Source organism: Oncorhynchus mykiss, chromosome 28 (genome assembly GCF_057628025.1).
Source record: "Oncorhynchus mykiss isolate SJ-2025 chromosome 28, ASM5762802v1, whole genome shotgun sequence".
NCBI lineage: Eukaryota > Metazoa > Chordata > Actinopteri > Salmoniformes > Salmonidae > Oncorhynchus > Oncorhynchus mykiss.
The window spans coordinates 24,947,449-24,972,662 of record NC_143049.1 but is presented as its reverse complement, the minus strand read 5'-3'; the positions used below and the strand labels follow the sequence as shown (position 1 = coordinate 24,972,662).

Below are 25,214 nucleotides of genomic sequence, written 5' to 3'. Positions count from 1 at the left end.
CAAATGTTTTTTCCAATTGCGGGAAAAACCAAGTCCCACCCGACGCCCGGGCAGGCATAGAATTGAGCTACTCTTAACTGTCCAGGACCAGCACACGCATCACAGCGTTAAAGCCAAAGCATAAATTGTGAAACCAAAACATACAATAATCCCATCCCCACCCTCACCCCTGATTGGAGGACCTTAAACATTTATACTGTACATTTGTGCATATAATTATTCTAACACTCATCTATTCCACCCTTCAGACATGCCACAGATCAACCGATCTTTCCCTATAAATCATTGTCATACCATTCTCCCATGGTGTCTCACTAGGGACTGGAACCTCCCCATCTGCAACATTTCTGCCGAAATTGCTAAAAAAAAAGTTTTACCCAAGAGCACAATGATATTTCCTGTTGACTGACTGACTGATCCTTCAAATCCGCCAGCAATACAGTTTGCAGTTCTATCTGCCCCCTGATATTATGGCATAAGAAACCAAATACTACATTAGACTGTATCCAGTATGGCAGAAAGTGGAACAAAATAACAGGTTTTTAACAAGATAAGGTAATTCTAGTACAAGCTCTTATGTGATTACGCTATATGTGTGTTTTAACCATGGCATTGTAGGTAATTTCCTGTTTTGAGTGCACAGCACACTACTCTAGCCTAATATTTTCTAAGAGTTGTTTTCCTGGAATTGTTAACATTTCCTGGAATGGTGTAAAAACCTGTCTCTGCGTCCATGATTCGTTTGCACACCTTCCTCCTAGCCATGTTATAGACACGCTGTTGTTGGACATTGAGAAAGTAATTGTAATGGCACATTGTTTTGATAATGTGGTGTTTAGAGGTTTCATTGTGCCTCATGTGCCAGTCAGTACCATGTCGTGCAGTGGGACAAATTAAAGGGTGCCATTTGTAGCAGTTCAAAACATTTTAATGGTGTTATGGTCAGTTATTTCAGTCTGAACCGCACTCCCATCGGGGAATATTGACTAACTTTGATAATTTACATAGATAAGAGGGAAGTGCTGAAAATATCAGTTTGCTAGATTCGATCGCATGCTGCAGCAATGTGTTCCGGAGGCAGCAGCTTAGACCGCAAAACCACCCCAAGCCACAATCGACACCAAGGAGTTTTGACGTTAAGCTTGACATGTGCTCTTGTTTTGCAGGAGGTCGAGGCTCTTTTTAAAGGAGAGAACTTACCTAAATTCATCAATTCTGAGTTTGCCTACAACGACAACTGGTTCATCACCTTTGAATCGGAAGCAGATGCACAACAGGTCAGAAACATTCAAGAATGTTGCACTATTGTAGGATTTAGTAATGGTGCATGTAGCACCTTGTTTCCCGAACACGTCATATTTTAGGATTGTAGGTCTGGGTCCGTGAAACTGCCAATGCTACCTGCCACTAACTGCCCTGCTATGGGTTTGGTGGTCTGGTCTACTATTGCTAGTTGCTACCATAGTGTTTCATACTGGCCATAAGCTTACATTCGTGGGTATTAAAAACAATCCTGCTCTGTCTGAAGTTTTCATTTATCCTATTTTCCAGGCATATCAGTATCTTCGTGAAGAAGTGAAAACCTTCCAAGGGAAGCCTATTAAGGTAAGCTAATTAACTATTGAACTTTAATTAAACTAATATGAACATGACCCATAAACTGTATACTATACTGTCAATTCTGGAGTATTTCCAAGTATGGTGGTTCAGAACCTTTTCCGTCAGCAGAACAACCAAAACGAATGCTTTCCCCTCCAGTATATAACATAATTCAATCTGCAGTTGTTGTATGGGTTCATTTAGTGTTGATGTGACATAATACCGCAGACAAATGTAGCTTTTTTTTATCAAAATCTTTGTGCACCGCTTTGAAATGCTTACTTTGCTGATAGGTTTGAAATGCTTACTTTGCTGATAGGTTTGAAATGCTTACTTTGCTGATAGGTTTGAAATGCTTACTTTGCTGATAGGTTTGAAATGCTTACTTTGCTGATAGGTTTGAAATGCTTACTTTGCTGATAGGTTTGAAATGCTTACTTTGTTGATAGGTTTGAAATGCTTACTTTGCTGATAGGTTTGAAATGCTTACTTTGCTGATAGGTTTGAAATGCTTACTTTGCTGATAGGTTTGAAATGCTTACTTTGCTGATAGGTTTGAAATGCTTACTTTGCTGATAGGTTTGAAATGCTTACTTTGCTGATAGGTTTGAAATGCTTACTTTGCTGATAGGTTTGAAATGCTTACTTTGCTGATAGGTTTGAAATGCTTACTTTGCTGATAGGTTTGAAATGCTTACTTTGCTGATAGGTTTGAAATGCTTACTTTGCTGATAGGTTTGAGGAAAATGTTCTGTTCTCAACTCTAATCTCAGGCACGGATAAAGGCGAAGGCAATCGCTATTAACACTTTTATGCCAAAGAATGGCTACCGCCCGGTGGAGGTTCACCCTTACGCTCAGCAGCAGCAACAACGCTACACCTCCTACTACATACCTCCAGTGTACAGCCCTCAGCAGCAGTTCCCCCTCTACAGTCTCATCACTCCACAGGCCTGGTCAGCCACCCACAGCTTCATAGACCCTTCGCTGGTGAGGACAACAGGCGTGCCCACACACAACCTAAAATCTAGTTTAGGGTTGCAAAATTCCAGTAACTTTCCCAAAAGTCTGGGTTTCACTCCTGATTCTGGGAATTTTCCAACTGGGATTTCTGGGAAACTTGGACATTTTTAGAAAGTTACTGGGATTTTGGCCACTTACCACCCACAAGGCTACAATGCATGCCATTCTTAATTTCGCTGTATAATATGCTACTAGAACTCTATAAAAGTCAATGATTTTGTGTTTCCTTTTCTAACAGGTTACCCAATTTCACAACACTCAATTTATCAATGGATTTACAACATCCCATAGTTTTAAACCAGCGACGTCTCCTCTTGCTGGTGTTAGGCACTACTCTCCCAGGAATAGGTGGGTACACTGAGACTCACCATCTGATGTAGACAATACCAACCCGTGCCTGTATTCACAAAGCATCTCACAATAGGAGTGCTGATCTAGGATCAGGTCCCCCCTCGTATATAAGGTCAATCTGATTTGTATATACAGTATATCAGCACTCTTACTATTGAGTCGTTGTGAATATGGGCCCAGAATTCTATATTGCTGTGCTTAGGATCTTCAAATATGATATTGTTTCTTTTCAGGAATCACACTCACAGTAAACCTCACCTGAGGCCCACAATACCTATCATGGACCAGCGTGGCACAGGGCTCCTAGACAGCCCCACCATCTTCAACTTCCCCACGGAGCGAATTCTGAACGGGGTACCGCGAGGTTCCCCCCAAATGACGCGCCTCCCGAGCCAGAACAGAACCAGGTTACCCCCCTCCACCATGACCTACCCCAGGAGAGACATCAGTACAGGTCGGTTGGAGCCCGTCAGCACTGACTACTCACTGGGCATGGGCCGGGGAAGGTAAGGTATCCTCCACTATCTGCATGACCATCACCACCATAGACCTCCATAGGCTGTTTCCCAAATGGTACCCTATTTGTTATTTAGTGCACAACTTTAGTCCCAGGCCTGTAGGGCTCTGGTCAAACGTAGTGCACTGGATAGGGTGCTATTTGGGGCGGATTATAGTATTACAACAAAGTGAGCATGGTGCTCACGTTTTGAATTGTTAACATTTCTGTTATGCTAAGTTAGGCTTCAAATAGTATACAATTGTCTGTGAATTTTTCAAATATTCTCTTAAAGGACAAATATTTATGGTTCTAGGAAAAAGAGGGACGACAACAAGTTTACAGTAAGTACAAGTTTTTTAAATTGATCTCCTCTTAGACTAGTCTTTGACTTGGAGAAAGAGCCATCAGTGGTGCTGCTGCAAGCTTTTCAGGCAGTGACATCTTCTGACTGAATTTCAATATGGCATGTCTTTTGTACAGTTGGCTGGCTTTGTGGGTGTCCCAAATTGTACCCTATTCCCTATATGGTGCACTATATAGGCAATAAATAGGGTGCCATTTGGGATGCAGTCTTGACTCTGTGACTGACTGACTGATGCTGTTCTGTTGTGTAGAGAGTGGCTACCCAGTCTGACGGTGTTTGATGCTGTTCTATTGTATAGAAAATGGCTACCCAGTCGCCACCCCCTCCTCAGAAGCCCCCGTCCCCCAGCTTTGAGCTGGGGCTCTCCAGCTTCCCCCCTTTGCCTGGGGCCGCAGGCCACCTCAAAACCCCTGACGACATGTTTGAGAACAAACTGGCCAGCATGGTATTAGGAGCCACAAAGGACAGGGTCAGTATCTACCAACACAAGCTCTCATCTCTAGGCCACCATACTCTGTGTGTCCCAAATGGCACCCTATTCCATATATAGTGCACTACTTTTGACCAGTGAATATGCCAATTGGGACTCAGACAAGCTCTTATCTCCAAGCCACCATACTCAATCACTCAACTCAACATTTCAGCTTTGCCGTTAGTAGTATTGTTGTGCATGTCTTTTTGTATTGTTCCAGAATGTAAGCGTTGATGCCAGCTCTGCAGGTGCCCTCCCCTCAGGAGGACCCAAGGAGCCACTAAGGACAGTCACTTCTCCACAGCCCCCAAACCTCCAGCCCACTGCCCCCCCGAACCCAGGACCAGCCTCTGGCCCTGTCCATGTTTCCTCCCAACCTGCAGAGTGAGTGTAGGACATGTTTTCCCTTCATGTAACACGTTGGATCCAAAATGTGTAAGCATGCCCCCACTAACATGATTTGTATAGAAAAACAGAACAGTGTGCTTTACATCTCACACATCTTTTGTCTCACTCTTGTCTCACCATTTCCTTGTCAGTGTGTCCCATTTGATAACGTGGAACACCATTGTTGTTGATGTCAACTGAATTTGTGTAGAACGAGAGAACATAACTGACTTAGCATTTCATGTCATTCACATCATTGTGTGAAATTAATGTTTGTTTTTCAGGGAAGTGAATGTTCTGGAGGTGAATCAGGAGACTCAGGTCTCTATGGAGCGCGTCACTACCGCTCTGTACACTGCTAGCAAATCTGTTCAAGTCAATGGTACTGCTACAGTAAGTAAGCTGTCTAAAGCATTTTAAACATAATCAATCAGGTCCATTTTCCATATTATTAGCTGAAAGATTTTTTGATAGTCATAGATACAGGTAACTGCCCAAATACAGGAAACTCCAACATAAAGTGTCTTAATAGGGAGGCGTGCTACCACGAGCCAAAATAAAAAGCCATGGTAGCCAAAATAATGATCTGCCCAGTATTTTTATACATGATGGGATGCTAATTGCTTAATTAACTCAGGAACCACAGTTGTATGGAAGCACCTGCTTTAAAAAGTATTTTATCCCTCATGGGGCGGCAGGGTAGCCTAGCGGTTAGAGCATTGGACTAGTAACCGAAAGGTTGCAAGTTCAAATCCCCGAGCTGACAAGGTACAAATCTGTCGTTCTGCCCCTGAACAGGCAGTTAACCCACTGTTCCTAGGCCGTCATTGAAAATAAGAATTTGTTCTTAACCTTTCTGATCTCCCCATCCCGGATCCGGGATCGTGAATACAGACTCAAGCTCATTACCATAACGCAACGTTAACTATTCATGAAAATCGCAAATGAAATGAAATAAATATGCTAGCTCTCAAGCTTAGCCTTTTGTTAACAACACTGTCATCTCAGATTTTCAAAATATGCTTCTCAACCATTGCAAAACAAGCATTTGTGTAACAGTATTGATGGCTAACGTAGCATTTAGCATTAGCATTCAGCTGGCAACATTTACACAAAAAAACAGAAAAGCATTCAAATAAAATCATTTACCTTTGAAGAACTTCAGATGTTTTCAATGAGGAGACTCTCAGATAGCAAATGTTCAGTTTTTCCTGAAAGATTATTTGTTTAGGACAAATCGCTCCGTTTTCTGCGTCACGTTTAGCTATGAAAAAACCCCTGTATCCAGGATTGTGTAAATCTATCAGCAAGCTCATTAGCATAACACAACGTTAACTATTTATGAAAATCGCAAATGAAATGAAATAAATATGAAGAATTTGAAGAACTTCTGATGTTTTCAATGAGGATACTCTCAGTTAGATAGCAGATGCTCAGTTTTTCCAAAAAGATTCCTTGTGTATTAGAAATAGCTCCGTTTTATACATCACATTTGGCTACCAAAAAAAATCCGAAAATTCAGTCCTCAAAACGCGAACTTTTTTCCAAATTAACTCCATAATATCGACTGAAAACATGGCAAACGTTGTTTAGAATCAATCATCAAGGTGTTTTTCACATATCTCTTCATTGATACATCGTTCTTGGACACATGCTTTCTCCCCTGAATCAAATGGTAAAGTAGAAGCAGCTGGCAATTGCGCACCGAATTCGACGCAGGACACCAGGCGGACACTTGGAAAATGTAGTCTCTTATGGTCAATCTTCCAATGATATGCCTACAAATACGTCACAATGCTGCTAAGACCTTGGGCGAACGACAGAAAGTGTAGGCTCATTCGTTGCGCAATCACAGCCATATAAGGAGAGAATGGAAAACAGAGCTTCAGAAATTCTGCTAATTCCTGGGTGATGCATCATCTTGGTTTCGCCTGTAGAATGAGTTCTGGGGCACTTACAGACAAAATCTTTGCAGATTCTGAAACTTCAGTGTTTTCTTTCCAAAACTGTCAAGAATATGCATAGTCGAGCATCTTTTCGTGACAAAATATCGCGCTTAAAACGGGAACGTTTTTTATCCAAAAATGAAATAGCGCCCCTAGAGCTCTAACAGTTAACTGACTTGCCTAGTAAAATAAAGTGTTTACATTATTTTGGCAGTTACCTGTAAATGTTGATTTGTGGCCGGTAATAATCATGTTTTCTGGACTTTAATGTGTGTCAAACCAGTGGGCATGTCCTATGAAATGAATCACCTACAAGTATGTGTTTTTGTTTTGTGGTTAGGAACTACGAAAGCCCTCTTACGCTGAGATCTGCCAGAGGATTAAAGACCACGCTCCGACACTACAGGCCCCTAAAGAGGCCAAACCAGCAAGCAGCGCTGCCTCCGCAGGAGAGGAGAGGAAGTGCACTGACGCAGCCCCAGGGGACAGGGGTGAGCCAAAGGTCCCCAGAGAGACATACCCATGCTCCTCCAAGTCTGCCACCCTCGGCAGACCCCGAGAGGTCCGGAGACCGACCGGCCGGTGGCCTTCACCACCCCCCAACCACCCAGGGAAGGGTGCCAGCAGCAAAGATCTCAACACTCCCCCAAAGTCCCCGCAGTAACCCCCCCACTGCAATCAAGTCAATTTCAAAACAAAAACGTGAGAGTGAAAGAAATTTGAAAAAGTCAGGGCTATTCAAATACAACCTATTCCAAAATCACCAGTCATTCATAGCATAGAGAGGATGCCTTTCTGGATCAGGGCTTTCAGACAATAGCACTTTAGTGTGCATATAGAGCACCGTTAATCATTTTTACTTATTTATTTTTGGAGGGTTTATTTTTTTCATTGCTTTTGTTATTTAGTGTCAATCTGAAAACTTACTCCTGTTCAGATTAGTGGGATAAATTCATATGTCCAAAGTATTGCGAGGTCATCAGTGGAAGCCAACAACGGGTGAATGAAAGGAAGCAGATGAGGAACAGAGTAGCTGTTGCCATGTCATTCTGTATGTCTTGTATGCAGTCCTGTTAAGTGGTGATGTGATTCCATTGCCGGGTGTGATCACCATATCAGTCAGACAAGATGGCTGTGTCCCAAATGGCACCCGAATCAATATATAGTGCACTACTTTCGATCAAAAGTAGTGCACTACATATGGAATAAGGTACCATTAGGGACGCATCTATGATGTGTTTTACATATTTGTGTTCATATTCAAGGTCAACTAGTCCAGGCTCATTTTACGGACTTAACTGAAATCCTCAGAAGACTTCATTTCTGAGGGACTTCACCACCGGTGTCATTTATCAAAACTAGATTACCTTTTTGCCAACATGGAACACTTTATCTCGTTAGAATACAAGCATTTGAGGAGAATATGTTTATTTGCATACTGGTTTTGATCGTTGGTACAAGTACTACTTGTTGCGTGCTGGTGGTTTTGAGAGCGCCTTAGACTTTCTTTCTGGTGTTTCTTGTGGTAAAGAATTCCATTTAGTCGTTTTCTGTTGTCCAATGCAGGAATCTGTTTCCTAGCCGTGTAAAGCACATAGCTAGTTAGTCCTCGTAGAGAGCCACTATCGGGGTCAGTAGAAATCTACATGCATTTTGATCTTGGAAAAAGCAGATGAGGGTCGTTCCAGTAATTCGGTGCCTTTTGAGATGTGTAACTTTGTCCAATTTAATTTCTTCACTTTATTTTTTACTTTCTGTCATAAAGAGCACGTAAAACTTAACGCATTTTCCCATCTCAACGTTAAATACAAAATTACTATAGTAAGTGACAGGGTTGACTGTCGCAGGGTTGACAATTTCATCTTAGATCAGCTGTGAATCCCATATTGAAAGGTGGAATGAAAGTTTGTTGTGTAACAGGGAGTGGCAATTGATTGCCACCTTCATAAACATTTTTAACGTAAGATTTCTAGCCTGTCTATCTATGGGTAACAGGGTTGACATGGTATGCTTGACTCGCTCAGTTTTCTACCACAAAACACCAGAAAATGGCAAGAGTAGAACCGGCTCACCTGCTTTTACACTGTGATTTAACTAGATGTTCATGTTTCTTTTGGGAAAAAAAAAACATTTAAAAAAGGAATAGTTTTACTATATTAAAATGATAGTTCAGTTCGCGTAACAGGGTTGACCTTTAAATTGAGGGACACAGAAAATCACAAATAAAAAATAATCTTCAGATATGACTGTCAAAGCAACAAATTAACTAGGGCTTTACAATGATAGGTTAAAATATTCCTAGAAGTCACGGAGGGATTTTGAATTTAGGCACTAACAAGTCTTCATTCATATAAAGAATTTGATTAATTGAATTCCCATGGGGTCTATATTAAAGGGCACTTCATTTATTATAACACACTTTTAAAATTCAATATTGGTGCACCATTTATACTTTAAATATCAAAGGGGTCCAAAAGTTTATCATTTCGTGGAACGACCCAGAAATTCATCACATGGTGTCGATTGGTGTCGATTGGTGCCTCTTGTAGACTATTTTCTTTCTTTACTATTTTGCTGTGAAACAAGCATGTCGGACTAGTTCTGCGGGCACATACGTTGGCAATGGATAGGCTACAGCGGAGGCTGCTGCGTGGAGGATGACTCATAATAATGTCTGGAACGGTGCGAATGGAATCAAACACTTAGAAAACAAGTGTTTTGATGTATTTGACACCGTTCCACTCCAGCCATTAACACAAGCCCGTTCTCCCCAATTAAGGTGCCACCAACCTCCTGTGCTCAGCTATTAGGAGTCGGCAGTAGGGTTTTGGCAGGGTGTAGTGACTTCATTCAAACAGTGGGATGTTTTATTTTATATAGCTATGGTGCTAGCTAGAGGATGAACCTGGAACTTGCTACTTCAAATAATCTGGTACTGTACCTAGATAATAATACTTGATACATGTTGTCAACTAAACTTTGCACTTTGTTTTGTTTCTGGATTAATTAAGAAATCCATATTTTACCTATATACAGAAGCAAAAGGGAACCTAACATGTAAAGACAAATATGGAAAGGTCTGATGGTCACATAAGTAATCCCTTTACAATTTCAGCTATACAACCAATAGATTTTCCCCCTAAAGAATGAAATGTCTTCTTGCCATTTGACTTGTGCATTATGTTGTGACAGGATGATCAGCTTTCAGAATCTCTCAAATGTTGACTAATTGTATTAACCTCTATGCGGATAAATTCACACGATTTAAACTTTTTTGTTTACTCCCATGTAAATGCCTACAAGACATACTTCCGTGCATGCTGATAATAACAACTTTAATCTTGGTGTAGATAGTCATTTTATTTTGTGCACACCCTATGGAGTCGCACTCATTTTATTTGATTGTTTTGCTTTTGAGCTAGTCATTTGTGAAACCACTGGTGCGTGGTGTTTTTTGAAGCTGTTCTCGCTTCTTATTCAGTATTACAGTAGTTAATTATAATGTGGGTGTACACCTTAGAGAATGTGTACACCTGGTGGCTCAAATGGGAAAAATAAGTGAAATTGGTTAAAAGGAAGAAGTACGATATTCTTTCCACTACAAATGTTATATTTGAAGGTAAACCATGATGCAGCCATTTTAGAAATAAGGTATTGCTTTATTCATTGGGTGACAGTCAAACGAGTAGTGAACTGGACCCTGTGAGAATCCAGTGAGTGAATGAAATGACCTTTGACCTGTTGGCATACTGTGAACCTGAGCAGCTTATTGATGAGTCCTTTCAGTTTGGGCAAGAAAACGTTGGGCAGAGGGGGCAGCACTCTTGGGTCATTCCAAATCCTTCCCCCCTCACATACAGTAGAAGTGCCCCTGTTCACTGCAGGACTTATTTTTGGCATGCTTTTTCTCTTTTTAGAATGCCTTCTATAGATTTCTCCTGGCTCTCCATACAAAAACCATATAGCTTCCAAATTCCCCTCTGTACTCTGCATAAATGTATAAGTAGAAAAAAATAACTCATAAGTGGAACTTGTGCACTTCTTTAGTGTCTCATTGACGTCTTCCTGCAACAAGGAGTTGAATACTCTGCTTAGATAAGAGTTTTGGAGAGGAGACATTGCCTAAGTCACAGAATGGCCTGTACTGATAGTCATTGCTGCTTTTGATTTTGATGCTTTTGATTTTGGTTTGCAAAAACATTTATTTAGTTTGATTTTGAAAGACTGGGATGCACTTGGGTGGACAGTCTTTAAATTGCAGTTTGTTTTTTTTAAAATTTGATTTTAATTTTTTTTCTGAGATGGTATAAAAGACATGATGCACCATATCTGCTTATTTATAAACCAATGCTGTTTATTCCATGAGAGATCATAAAAATGTTTATTTTTAAGAAGAAATATACAATATACAACTGTATATTTTCCATCCAGTGTTTGAAAAACTTGAATTTTATTTAAACTTGAAAATGACTTTGCCTTAACTTTTATATGAGACAATGTAGAGTTTATTTCTTTTCAAACCCCAAAATGTTACTAAGGGTAACACATCTAAATGTTTAGTCATACCAAACATCACAAGTCTTACTAGGTCTTAAAGTACAAATCTAGCAGCATTTTTTTTTGGGGGGGGGGGTTGTAAAATTGTAAGAAAATGATCTAATTTGATTAACCTTGTTTCTACTTCCTATTTTCAGTTGTTTTGGGGAAATATAAATCCTGTAAATGCAAAATAGTAAATACTGTATCAAATATGTGCACTTTGAAGTGTGTGCTTTGCTTGTACAATTGTAAATAATCTGAAAAATAGAGGTACCTTAAAATGATTTAAAAAATATATATTGATCTTGTTGAAATATTAATGTCGCTTTTTGAGCTGGATGTAGGATAAAAATTAAATGTTGTGATTTGATTTTGAATATTTTTTTTTCTATATTTTTTTTATATTGTTCTGATGTGCAGAATTGCTTCTCCCTCACTTTGCGACAGGGAAGGTTGTCTGATTGTAACTTTTTAAATGTCATTCTCATTCCATGTCCTTGTGTTTTTCAACCCCTGGTAGACAATGTTTTCTGTTGGCCAACCTCTTCACTGTGCACAGTGAGAAAAGGGAAGAACCTACCTGTCGTACAAACACACATCCTTAAATGAAAGCACAGTCGGTACTATTATCTGACAGACTGTGCTTATAGCAGTCTGTGTGATTTAGCCCATACAATAATTCTTTATCACAGTAAAGCACATTTTTAAGCACAGGAACATCAAATCTTTCTCACACAACCAATTTCAAGTCCATAGCAGCATACTGTATACTTGTACCAGACATAAACCTTTCATGTTTGGAGGGAAGGTGATTTAAGCATTGTTGATATTCTGTTTAGTTTTTCTTTTTGACGGTTTGTTTTTCATGAAGTTGTACGTCAACTGAACTTTCGTAGCCCCCAGCACGAAACTTGACAAATAAAAATTCCTTTGGTAGGCTTTACCAGTGTTTAGACTCAAGTATAATAGTGTAGATATTTGTACACATTTCAGCAAGAGAATTTGTTTTCTGGCACATACTGTATAACATACTGTGCATTGTCTTTTTATCAGTTGATCACACATGTGGACTGCATTTATCTGTGCCATTAATTTGTTTCAACCTGGTAGTTTGTTTGACTTGTACTTTAATTAAACACTTGACATTATAATTGTTACTGAGGAAGTGTAGCTGGTCTTGAAACTATATAACTGGGAATAATACTCTGATACCACTGACATTAGACAAAGTACTCATAGCAACCCGCATCTGATCTGGCTAATGAAGTCTATGTATGTACATTTTAAGCTAGTCTATGCTAGTAGGCCTTTCTAATGCAAAATGCTAATACTGTTGTCTTTGCAGATTGGGTATTGATATGTTATCCGGCTGGGCACTGAGTTTGTATGAGAAAGTGTTTGTTTGCGAGAAGTTAACCAAACACAACTGCAAAATTGACTGACAGTTGAAGTAAAGTAAACCAAAGGGTGATTAGCCAGCCAGGTGTGTGCAGCATGATCTGAAAATGATTGTTATTGGTTTCTCTCTCCTGAAGATGATGGCACTGCTTACAGTATGAAAGTGTTTAACTTTTTATTTTGCGCGCACTACTAAAGCCCTGTTGTAATGTTCGGCTGTTCTTGTGTTACTGTGCACAGACAGTCTCTCGTATCAAGCGGTCTCGTTCTCCCTGCCCAGTTCGCTTCTTTCTGTTACGTCTCACCAGTTTGATAGTGCCATGTATTTTTTGCAAAGGTTGCAGCTTGTTGTAAATTGACTGTAAAGTGATGTAACAATGCACCAACTGACTGGAATGAGACGAACCAATTGTCTCACTATCAAATCACTGTGTTAAATTAACTCATTTTTACGCTAACAGCAGTGGACAATCGATGACTTGATGGGGAGAATAACCTAACGGTAACAGTTGTTCATCGAGGTTTCTTTGAGAGGGCTTTTGATTTGTCTTAACTTTTCTTCCATTTAAGACTGGAATCAAGCGTACATGTCAACTATTGATAATTTAAGTTACTCTTGTGTCATGATGTAAAACTGTCTAATTTGGAGAGAAAAAAATGTAGCTTATTGAAAAATAAAGATTTAGGCACTGTTAATGAGTTGTCTCGTGATTGTGGTACACACAATCTGGGGGTTGGTCCAGAAAGCAGGATGAATGAGTGAGTTAGCCAGCTAACTGTCCTAAATATTGTGTACAAAACAGTAGGGCATCGACACCAGGTGTCTTTCCATTACATAGACTGACCAGGTGAATCTAGGTGATGGCTATGATCCCTTGATGTCACTTAAATCCACTTCAATCACTGTACGAAGGGGAGTGGATGAGTTAAAGGATTTTGAAGTCTTGAGACATGGATTGTGTGTGCCATTCAAAGGGTGAATGGGCAAGACAAAATACTGAAGTGCCTTCTGAACTGGGTATGGTAGTAGGTGCCAGGTGCACCGGTTTGAGTGTATCAAGAGCTGCAATGCTGCAGTGTATCAAGAATGGTCCACCACCCAAAGGACATCCAGCCAACTTGATACAACTGTGGGAAGCATTGGAGTCAACATGGGCCAGCATCCCTATGGAACACTTTCGACACCTTGTAGAGTCCATACCCTGACGAATTGAGGCTGTTCTGAGTGCTAAAGGGGGTGCAACTCAATATTTGGAAGTGTTCCTAATATTTTGTATACTGTGTAGACTTGAAATGGTATAATTGACTCGACAACCATATCAAAGTTTAATATTTCTAAATGAACCAGAAAATAAAGGCATATGACTGTCAGCTGGCTAAATGAATCCTGCTTTCTGGGACACCCCACAGCTTCTCTCCTATTTCTTTTCTAATGCTAGATTTGCTTTCTTGCAAAAATTGCCTGGAATCCTGTGTTCTACCAGGGTTGGTTGTTTTTGGCCATCCTATTCAAACTGCACATGTTATAATGCCATGAGCCGTTTTTCAGAAATTCCTTTTTTGTCTGTTTTTTCAGCAGGCAAGTTAACACACACAAAGCCATTGTCCATCCACCACATCATATCGAAGTCTATGGGAATGCTGTTCTGTATTTTCATGCAAAATACTAGCCACAAGGTGGCAACATTCACACAAGGACATCTTGGAGGATTTGTTCCACAGCACACCACAATCCTATTAGAGTAAGCCAGTGTATCACTCCCCACACAAAACCATAGGCTTCTTCAAACATCTCATGGGTCCACAGTTATATTTGATCCGATTGTCTTGTAGCTGCAGCCATTTTGTTAACAAGTAAACCTGTTCATAAGCAACTTGTAACCCATCTATAAAAAGACTCCTCCAGTGGTAGGCCTTCTATTCAAGCACATGTTCCTCCCACTCTGTTTCCCATGTCATGGCTGTTTTGCATTTTATGGGCAAGTCCCGAATGGCACCCAATTACCTATATAGTGCACTATTTTTGAGCCCTACCATAGGTCTCTGGCCAAAAGTAGTGGACTATAGTGCTTTTGGAAAGTATTCAGACCAACAGACCCCCCCCCCCCCCCCAAATCTACACACAATAACTCATAATGACAAAGTAATAACAGGTTTTTTTAAATGTTCGCAAATATAAAATAAAAAAAACACGAAGTATCGCATTTATCTAAGTATTCAGACCTTTTTACTCTCTGTACTTTGTTAAAGCACCTTTCGGCAGCTATTACAGCCTTGAGTTTTCTTGGGTATGATGCTACAAGCTTGGCACATCTGTATTTGGAGTTTCTTGCATTCTTCTCTGCAGATCCTCTCAAGCTCTGTCAGGTTGGACGGGGAGTCGCTGCACAGCTTTTCAGGTCTCTCCAGAGATATTCGATTGGGTTCAAGTCTGGGCTCTGGCAGGGCCTCAAGTACTTGCAGAGACTTGTCCCGAAGTCACTCCTGCGTTGTCTTGGCTGTGTGCTTAGGGTCGTTGTCCTGTTGGAAGGTGAACCTTCGCCGAGGTCCTGAGTGCTCTGGAGCAGGTTTTCATCAAGGATCTCTTTGTACTTTGCTCCGTTCATCTTTCCCTCGATCCTGACTAGTCTCCCAGTCCCTGCCACTGAAAAACATCCCTATAGCATGATGCTGCCACCATGCTTCACTGTAGAGATGGTGCCAGGTTTCCTCCAGATGTGACGCTTGGCATTCAGGCGAACGAGTTCAATCTTGGTTTCATCAGACCAGAGAATCTTGTTTCTCAGGAGAGAGACTTTAGGTGCCTTTTGTCAAACTCCAAGCGGGCTGTCATGTGCCTTTTACTGAGGAGTGGCTTCTGTCTGGCCACTCTACCATAAAGGCCTGATTGGTGGAGTGCTTCAGAGATGGTTCTCCCATTTCCACAGAGGAACTCTGAAGCTTTGTCAGTGACCATCTTCCCTGACTGCTCAGTTTGGCCTGGTTTTTGCTCTGACATGCACTGTCAAATGTGGGACCTTTTTATTTAGATGTGTGTGCCTTTCCAAATCATGTCTAATTAATTGAATTTACCACAAATGAACGCCAATCAAGTTGCAGAAACATTTTGATGATCAATGAAAACAGGATGCACGTGAGCTCAATTTCGAGTCTCATAGAAAATAATCTGAATACTTATTGTAAATGAGGTATTTGTTTTTTTCTAGATACCTGTTTTTGCTTTGTCATTATGGGGTATTGTGTGTAGATTACTGAGGACTTTTTAAATGTAATACATTTTACAACAAGGCTGTAATGTAACAATGTAGAAAAAGTCAATGGGTCTGAATACTTTCCAAATGCACTGTATATAGGGAATAGTGTACCATTTTGGGATGGGCCTTGGTCTGTTTCCTATTAAAGTACAGCTGCTGAGAGATCAGCATAAAGATATGGGCTTAGTTTGTTTTCTTTACAAAATGTTTGCATTACAGCTTTCTTTACATAAATGTATATGGAACATGATAAGTCAGGTTTAGAAATGACCTCCCCGACCTGCCCCATACATGCACCGACCCACCCACTCAAAAACAGTCCATTGTCCATTCCACTCCTTTCCCCCTTAGAGTATTCTTGCTGTGTGGGTAGGTAAGCTTATTTTACTGCACATGCACTTTTCATGTTGACAGTTTGTGTATGGCCATTTTAGCACCATCATCATTGGTCAGCTGGCTCAGACAGGCTCAATCCTGGCCATCTGTCTTAATGTGTACAGGCATACTGGGACATGCATACCTTCCCTGCCTCCTTCAGAGGAGGCTGGAGAGCATGGGACTTGGACTGGGAAGCCTATTCATCAGAAGAAGTGTGCGTGTGTGGCAAAGAAACAGGATCGGGGGGTGGCGTTTTTAAGATGGTAGCATTCGCAAGAGCCAGTGTGGTAATGTAGACCTAATGTAATATGGTGAATTCTACCACTTTGCAAGTCCTGGGTGTGGCAGTGTTCAGCCATGAGACAAAAAGTCTGGAATCTGAATTTATGCATTGAAAGGGCCAGAGGCTTATTGTTATTGTTGGCTCTAATGATGAGGGACACTGTCAATGCAATGCTCTAAATGTGTCAGGTTTGATAGCTCACCTCTGGAGAATTATAATAATCAAATTGTATTTGTCACATGCTTCGCCAACAACAGGTGTTGACTAACAGTGAAATGCTTCATTACAAGCCGTTACAAACAATCCAGAGAAATAATAGGGGAAAAAATAACACAAGGAATAAATACACAAGTAACAATAACTTGGCTAAATACACAGGGTACCAGTACCGATTCAGTGCAGTGGTACGAGGTAATTGATGTAGACATGTACATATAGGTAGGGATGAAGTGACTAGGCAACAGAATCGATAGTAAACAGCAGTGTCAGAGTTAGTGAAAAAAGGGTCAATGCAGATATTCAGGGTCGGTATTGGTTAATTATTTAACTATTTAGCTTGGGGGTAGAAGCTGTTCAGGTTCCTGTCGATTCCAGACTTGGTGCATCTGTACCGCTTGGCGGGCGGTAGCAGAGAGAACAGTCTGACTTGGGTGGTTGGAGTCTTTGACAATTTTTAGTGCCTTCCTCTGACACCACCTGGTATGGAGGTCCTGGATCGCAGGGAGCTTGGTCCAGTGATGTACTGGGCCGTATAAACTATCCTCTGTAGCGTCTTGCGGTCGGATGCCAAGCAGTTGCCATACCAAGCAGTGATGCAACCAGTCAAGATGCTGTTAATGCGGTAGAATTTTTTTTTAGGATCTGAGGGCCCATGCAAAATCTTTTCAGCCTCGGGGGGAAAAGGCGTTGTCATGACCTCTTCACGGCTGTGTTGATGTGTGTGGACCTGTGGTGTGGACACCGAGGAACTTAAAGCTCTCGACCTGGTCCACAACAGCTTTGTTGATGTGGGCATGCTAGGTCCTCGGTTTCTTGTCGTCCACGATCAGCTCCTTTTGTCTTTATGACGTTGATGGAGAAGTTGTTCTGGCACCACACTGCCAGGTCTCTGACCTCCTCCCTGTAGGCTGTCTCATCATTGGTGATCAGGCCTACCACTGTTGTCAACTGCAAACTTAATTGATGGTGTTGGAGTCGTGCGCAGCCACACAGTTGTGGGTGAACAGGGAGTACAGGAGGGGACTAAGCACACACTCCTGATGTAATGCTCCCCAGGTTACACTTTGAGCTGGAGGTGAAATATTGTACATCAAAAAGAAAGGAGGACCAAGACACTCTTCATATAATTGATGAAAATGCCTTTATTAGTATGGCATGTTCAATAGAAACAAAGTTTTTAAAAACCGACGCGTTTCGGCTGCATGGCCTTCGTCAGGGAGGTGAAATATTGTACATCTCTGAAGCAGACATTTGTGCACCAGAGAACGTAAGAAGGCAGTGAGAAGACTGGGACCGTGACAGTCATACCCCACCCCGTTTCCCGCAACATTACTTAGCAATATTGCCTAAAAGAAATTGCCAGTGTACATTACATGTAGGCTTAACTAACTGCAATGCCATCGTGTGACTCGACTATTTTCATGTATGGTATTCATAAATGCATGAATAGGGTCATTTTACGAAAACGGTGGCTTTCCTGTCCCCCGCCTTAACCACCAGGAAAAATGTCAGAAAATGACAAAGTTTCTGTTGTAATCCTTAAATCTGTTGGTGCACCCATTCGTCAATCTAAGTAACATAAGAAAAGAATCCCCATCAAAATCCATTAGTTTAAGCTAGAGAGCTGTTTTTTGTGTGGGGGCTGCATCTCAATCCACTGCACCCGCCTATTTTGGCCTTCTGCGGTGGAAGGTGGTTGAGCTACAGCTGTGTTTTTCAGACCATGAGACATCTTTTCACAAAAACGTCTGTACCGTCCGAACGCTCTGAAGGTAACCCATACAAACAAATGGAGGTAGTTTTGTGGCCCAAGTTTTGTGGGGTTAAATGTGTGTGTAAACAAAATATTTACACTACCGTTCAAAAGTTTGGGGTCTCTTAGAAATGTCATTGTTTTTGAAAGAAACCCACTTTTTGTCGATTTTAAAATGGCATCAAATTGAATAGAAATGCAGTTTAGACTTTGCTAATGTTGTAAATTACTATTGTAGCTGGAAACAGCAGATTTTTTTAATGGAATATCTACGTAGGCATACAGAGGCCCATTATCAGCAAACATCACTCCTGTGTTCCAATGGCACGTTGTGTTTGCTAATCAAAGTGTATCATTTTTTAAAGACTAATTGATCATTAGAAAACCCTTTTGCAATTGTTAGCACAACTGAAAACTGTTCTGATTAAAGAAGCAATAAAACTGGCCGCCTTTAGACTAGTTGGAGCATCAGCATTTGTGGGTTCGATTACAGGCTTAAAATGGCCAGAAACAAAGAACTTTAGGACAGACACTATGGGCTATAGTCGTAAGAGTCAAATTCAATATTTTGTCATATTTTTGGGGGGATACCTAAAGGGGTCCAAAAATTCTAAATCTAATCGCTAAATGATATGACCATCTTAAAACAAATCCATATGTTAGCTTAGTACTAAAACATATAAAAGACAGTTATATTGCAAACATTTTCTATATTGAGATATATACAGTTGAAGTCAGAAGTTTACATACACTTAGGTTGGAGTCATTAAAACTCATTTTTCAACCACTCCACAAATTTGTTGTTAACAAACTATAGTTTTGTTAAGTCGGTCAGGACATCTACTTTGTGCATGACGCAAGTAATTTTTCCAACAATTGTTTACAGACAGATTATTTCACTTATAATTCACTGTATCACAATTGAGAAGGTTACGTACACTAAGTTGACTGTACCTTTTAAACAGCTTGGAAAATTCCAGAAAATGATGTCATGGCTTTAGAAGCTTCTGATAGGCTAATTGATGTAATTTGGGTCAATTGGAGGTGTACCTGTGGATGTATTTCAAGGCCTACCTTCAAACTCAGTGCCTCTTTGCTTGACATCATGGGAAAATCAGCCAAGACCTCAGAAAACAAATTGTAGACCTCCACAAGTCTGGTTCATCCTTGAGAGCAATTTCCAAACGCCTGAAAGTACCACGTTCATCTGTACAAACAATAGTACGCAAGTATTAACACCATGGGACCACGCAGCCGTCATACCGCTCAGGAAGGAGACACGTCTCCTAGAGATAAACATACTTTGGTGCGAAAGTGCAAATCAATCCCAGAACAGCAGCAAAGGACCTTGTGAAGATGCTGGAGGAAACGGGTACTAAATATCTAGATCCACAGTAAAACAGGTCGACACAACCTGAACGGCCACTCAGCAAGGAAGAAGCCACTACTCCAAAACCGCCATAAAAAAAGCCAGACTATGGTTTGCAACTGCACATGGGGACAAAGATTGTACTTTTTGGAGAAATGTCCTCTGGTCTGATGAAACAAAAATAGAACTGTTTGGCCATAATGACCATCGTTATGTTTGGAGGAAAAAGGGGGAGGCTTGCAAGCCGAAGAACACCATCCCAACCGTGAAGCAAGGGGGTGGCAGCATCATGTTGTGGGGGTGTTTTGCTGCAGGAGGGACTGGTGCACTTCACAAAATAGATGGCATCATGAGTGAGCAAAATTATGTGGATATATTGAATTAACATCTTAAGACATCAGTCAGGAAGTTAAAGCTTGGTTGCAAATGGGTCTTCCAAATGGACAATGACCCCAAGCATACTTACAAAGTTGTGGCAAAATGGCTTAAGGACAACACAGTCAAGGTATTGGAATGGACATCACAAAGCCCTGACCTCAATCCTATAGAACATTTGTGGGCAGAACTGAAAAACCGTGTGCGAGCAAGGAGGCCTACAAACCTGACTCAGTTACACCAGCTCTGTCAGGAGGAATGGGCCAAAATTCACCCAACTTATTGTGGAAGCTTGTGGAAGGCTACCCAAAACGTTTGACCAAAACTGAGCAATTTTAAAGGCAATGGTACCAAATACTAATTGAGTGTTTGTAACCTTCTGACCCACTGGGAATGTGATGAAAGAAGTAAAAGCTGAAATAAATGATTCTCTACTATTATTCTGACATTTCAAATTCTTAAAATAAAGTGGTGATCCTAACTGACCTAAGACAGGGAATTTTTACTAGGTTTAAATGTTAGGAATTGTGAAAAACTGAGTTTAAATCTATTTGGCTAAGGTGTATGTAAACTTCTGACTTCAAGTGTGTGTGTGTGTATGTATGTGTGTGTATATGTGTGTGTGTGTGTATATATATATATATATATAATCTCAAAGAACACGGTCAATACCATGAAAATCGTTGTCCCTCGGTTCATGAATCGTGGTTTTGTGACATTTTGAGTTAAAAAATATTTAAATGTCATAAAACAAAGTAAAGTATTATAGTTATTTAGTGGATTACGTAACAAAAAAATGAACTACATATTATAAATAATTTACAGGGAATTGCTGTCCCTCAATTTCATGTCACTGGTGTTACCCCATATATATATTTAAAAAAATTCAACGTCCTTGCCAACTTCCTCCTGGTTCAAAGGTTAATTGGAGGTGGAGCTGTTTTGAAAAACATATGGTGAGTCTGCACTCTCTCTTCATATGCTAGCAATTTGATGATTCATTTGGTAATTTCATGTGAAGCTTTAACAAAGTAACACAAGTGACAACGTTTATAGTAAGGGAAAATGACATTTGATTGAAATAATTTATCAAATCACATGAGTAAGTCATTTATTTACAATTTAAGAAGTGCGGTTTGAGCTACTGTGGCCACCATCTTTGATATTCTATATTTTCTTCAGATTTGTCACTGGTGTTAATGTTCCTGCTGGTTTTAATAGAATAGTCTGACGGTTTGTCACTGGTGTTATAATTGAAAAATGTGTTTTGTTTAAAGTAAATTTATTACTAATAAAAACACAATGTAACATTATCATGAACCTTTTTCTGTCAGATTTATATCCTTAGTAAATAGTTTAATTATATTCTTGAAAGCCTGAATTGTCATTCAGCTATAGCTACAGATATAGATACAGGGAGAAGGCAACACACGCATTTTTATCTATTTAATGTAGTAAAAATACTTTAAGATGTAATTTGTATTGATTAACACTGCTAAGTAAAAATAAAACATGTATTTAAAAAAAAAAAAAGACTGGTCAAAAGGCCACCATTTTCGTAGAATGATAAAATCAATATATGCATATGAATGTGATATCTGAAAGGGCCCAGCCTTAACTCGAACCCCTTTCCAGACCAACCCGTAAACAACAGCTCAATTCAACCACTGATTTTGCGCCATGAAGCCTCTGAAATATTTTATATTGGAACAGTTGGGGGGCAATGGGATGTTAAAACCAACATAACGTTCTTCTGGATGGAGAGAGGGGCTAAAATCTCGAACAGTTCTTGAAAGTGGGTATTTGGCGCCCTCCACAGGGCTCGAATGTGGTCTCGTGTGTGCCTCAATGTGTGGCAGCAACGTTTGTGTATCGCTCAGCAGCACTCAGAATTACAGTAGCAGTACATTTTCATACTACAGGGACAACCAACCATGGCTGGACTTGAATAAGAACGCGAGCAAAGCGATATTCGAATTCGCCCAAACGCTTTCCGCATTTCTATTTCTCACTCAACTCGCGACTCTTTTGCCTTATGCATCGGCGCTCTGCGGAGAAAGGACGGTCAGTGTTGAAAGACTTTACTGGACTCAGTGAGGAGAAGAAGAGAAGAGCAAGACAATTTTAAAGCAGAATGGCGGACCGTGATACTTTACCCCTTCCTTTGGAGGTGCGAGACAGACTTGCTGAGCTGGAACTGGAGTTATCAGAAGGTAAGCAATATTTTAATGTCCCCTTAATATAGTTATTATATTTAGCAGAAAAACGGACATTCTTTGCTGCAAAGAAAAGGGAAAGCTTTGTGGGAATTCATGGATGGATCTTGCGCGCAATGAGCAGAGAGTACTGCCGCAAATTCATGTTGAATCAAATCACAGTACATTGCGACATATCAGTTTCATTGTACTTTTATATCACACCACAGAGTGCAATGTGTTCTCATCAGATTTTGGCTATTAGAAATAGAAAGATTGTGACCTTGAAACAAATCATTACGCCAATTTAACATTGATATTGTCAAATGTATCAACTGATGGCATTTTTAGATTGATTCAAGGTATTATTGGGAACTCCTTTTTCGGTTACAAAGTAGCCTAGTCCACTCTTTAGTGTTGCCTAGACGTCACGTTTATCATGTGAAAGGTTCATTTCTAAGTGGCTGTTGAAGACCGAAGAACACATTATTTTGCTGTCAAGTTGACGATGGACAAAACTATAGCCATAGTCTTGAATTTGACATGTTCTTCCAAATTTGTTAGGGTAGGCCTACAAATATAACCGACACTATTTGTAAACTTCACTTTGTGTCATGTTTCCGGTGCAAGAGCCGTTACCAATGTTTTTCTAGTTTCAAATGGCAGTCGTGAGCATAAGCAATTGTCATTTTTATTTGCAGAGCTCAGCCATTTATTCTGAATAATTTTTTAACACAAAATGCACATACATTCTCTCGTATGTGTCCATTAAATGTTCAAAAGCAATGGGAAGGCTATACACTTATTTAATTTTATATATGGGCATGTTGATATTGCCCTCTATTTAAAAAAAAAAAAAAGAGTTCCATTGTTCAGTGTATTCATATATATGGTGTTAGTCTAATTAAGTCTATAACTGTGAGGACAACTTTGGGGGATGAGATGCACAGACAACCAATCACTTTGAGTTTTTGAGCAATGGAAGTTACATTTAATTTAATTCACACCATGCTTGTGTGGTGTGAATGGTGGAATAGTTCTCATAACTAGATTTACTCACTAGACTGTTTTGGAAAACCATGAGTCTAGGTAATTATGAGAGTTATTAAGCATCAAATGTAAACAGCTTCTGGAAATGGGTGCCTTACTGCATTATTTATTTGAATAGTTGACTGTCCTTATCCAGCACATCATGAAATGCATAGTTATTCACCTCTCAGACTTTGACCTATATTCACAGCTCAACCTCTTTGACTGGGGCTCCTGAGATCAAACGCCTTGGGTAGATAGTGATAGGCTACAACAGATCATAACTCAGTGCTGGAGTGCTGATTTAGGAGGGGGGCACTTGACATATATACAACCTAGGTGTGCATGGAATAGGGTCCAATTTGAGACTATATTTTAGGAAATAAGAAATGTGATAGTATTCTGGTCAAAACCGGTACATGCCCCGGCCTTGAGTCCTCCTGCTGTGAACCATGGAGATTTGTGATGTTCTTATGCGGATAGAGAGTATTATCGGAGGTCAATCAGCAAGGCCCGGCACGCCAACAGGTGTCCGGACCGACCTAATCTGATTGTCAGGTGAATGTTAACATCAAACCAGTCCACCAGCTGTCCTCTCAGTGCCCCTTGACTTACACTTCATCACCAAAAGTATATGGACACCTGCTCGTCAAACATCTCATCCCAAAATCATGGGCATTAATATGGAGTTGGTCCCCTCCTTTCTGCTATAACAGCCTCCACTCATCTGGGAAGGCTTTGCACAAGATGTTGGAACATTGCTGCAGGGACTTGCTTCCATTCAGCCACGAGCGTTTAGTGAGGTCGTGCACGGATGTTGGGCGATTAGGCCTGGCTCACAGTTGGCATTCCAATTTATCCCAAAGCTGTTCAATGGGGTTGAGGTCAGGGCTCTGTGCATGCCAGTCAAGTTCTTCCACACCGATCTCGACAAACCATTTCTGTATGGACCTCGCTTTGTGCATGGGGGCATTGTCATGCTGGAACAGGAAAGGGCCTTCCCCAAACTGTTGCATCAAGATAAGATTTCGCTTCACTGGAAATAAGGAGCCAAACCATGTAAAACAGCCCCAGGCCATTATTCCTCCTCAAACAAACTTTACATTTGGCACTATGCTTTGGGGCAGGTAGCGTTCTCCTGGCATCCGCCAAACCCAGATTCATCCGTCAGGACTGCCAAATAGTGAAGCTCCAGGGAGCACGTTTCCAGACTCCAATGGTGGCGAGCTGTACTCCACATCAGTCGACACTTTGCATTGCGCATGGTGATCTTAGGCTTTTTCCATGGCTGCTCTGCCATGGAAACCCATTTCATTAAGCTCCTGATGAACAGTTCTTGTGCAGATGTTGCTTCCAGAGGCAGTTTGGAACTCGGTAGTGAGTGTTGCACCTGAGGACAGATTTTTATCCGCTACACGCTTCAGCACTCAGTGGTCCTGTTCTGTGAGCTTGTGTGGCCTACCACTTCTCGCCCTATCACCTGGGTAGCTCGAGCAGGGCAGAAATTTGACCTAATGACTTGTTGGAATGGTGGCATCCTATGACTGTGCTCAGTTGAAAGTCACTGAACCCTTCAGTAAGGATATTCTACTGCCAATGTTTGTCTATGGAGATTGCATGACGGTGTGCTAGTTGGCTAAAATTGTGGAAATAACTCATTTGAAAGGGTGTCCACATACTTTTGTGTATATATAATACAGTCAAAAGTTTGGACACACCTACTCATTCAAGGGTTTTTCTTTATTTGTACTATTTTCTACATTGTAGAATAATAGTGAAGAC

At 40.6% G+C, this 25,214-nt stretch overlaps 2 protein-coding genes across 36 annotated transcripts in view; both read left to right on the top strand.

The window, feature by feature from the left end:
- Positions 1-13,273, top strand: part of LOC110508773 (la-related protein 4B) — a 39,368-nt gene extending 26,095 nt beyond the window's left edge. The window contains exons 8-17 of one of the 4 annotated variants that reach the window (XM_021589579.3): positions 1,167-1,277; positions 1,552-1,605; positions 2,373-2,588; positions 2,860-2,969; positions 3,206-3,478; positions 3,785-3,812; positions 4,134-4,304; positions 4,528-4,691; positions 4,979-5,087; positions 6,981-13,273. In XM_021589579.3, coding sequence (XP_021445254.3) covers positions 1,167-1,277; positions 1,552-1,605; positions 2,373-2,588; positions 2,860-2,969; positions 3,206-3,478; positions 3,785-3,812; positions 4,134-4,304; positions 4,528-4,691; positions 4,979-5,087; positions 6,981-7,304 — 1,560 coding nt within the window. In that variant the 3' untranslated portion in view covers positions 7,305-13,273. Of the gene's footprint in view, positions 1-1,166; positions 1,278-1,551; positions 1,606-2,372; positions 2,589-2,859; positions 2,970-3,205; positions 3,479-3,763; positions 3,813-4,133; positions 4,305-4,527; positions 4,692-4,978; positions 5,088-6,980 lie in introns of all 4 variants that reach the window. The other 3 variants (XM_021589578.3, XM_090224821.1, XM_090224820.1) reach the window with 3 other exon arrangements.
- An 8,737-nt stretch (positions 13,274-22,010) lies between these two features.
- The window catches only part of LOC110508187 (disco-interacting protein 2 homolog C), a 254,241-nt gene continuing 251,037 nt past the window's right edge, over positions 22,011-25,214 (top strand). For 15 of the 32 annotated variants that reach the window (XM_090224814.1, XM_090224807.1, XM_036967147.2 and 12 more), the window contains exon 1: positions 22,037-22,421. In XM_090224814.1, coding sequence (XP_090080940.1) covers positions 22,343-22,421 — 79 coding nt within the window. In that variant the 5' untranslated portion in view covers positions 22,037-22,342. Of the gene's footprint in view, positions 22,422-25,214 lie in introns of all 32 variants that reach the window. The other 17 variants (XM_090224813.1, XM_090224804.1, XM_090224810.1 and 14 more) reach the window with 5 other exon arrangements.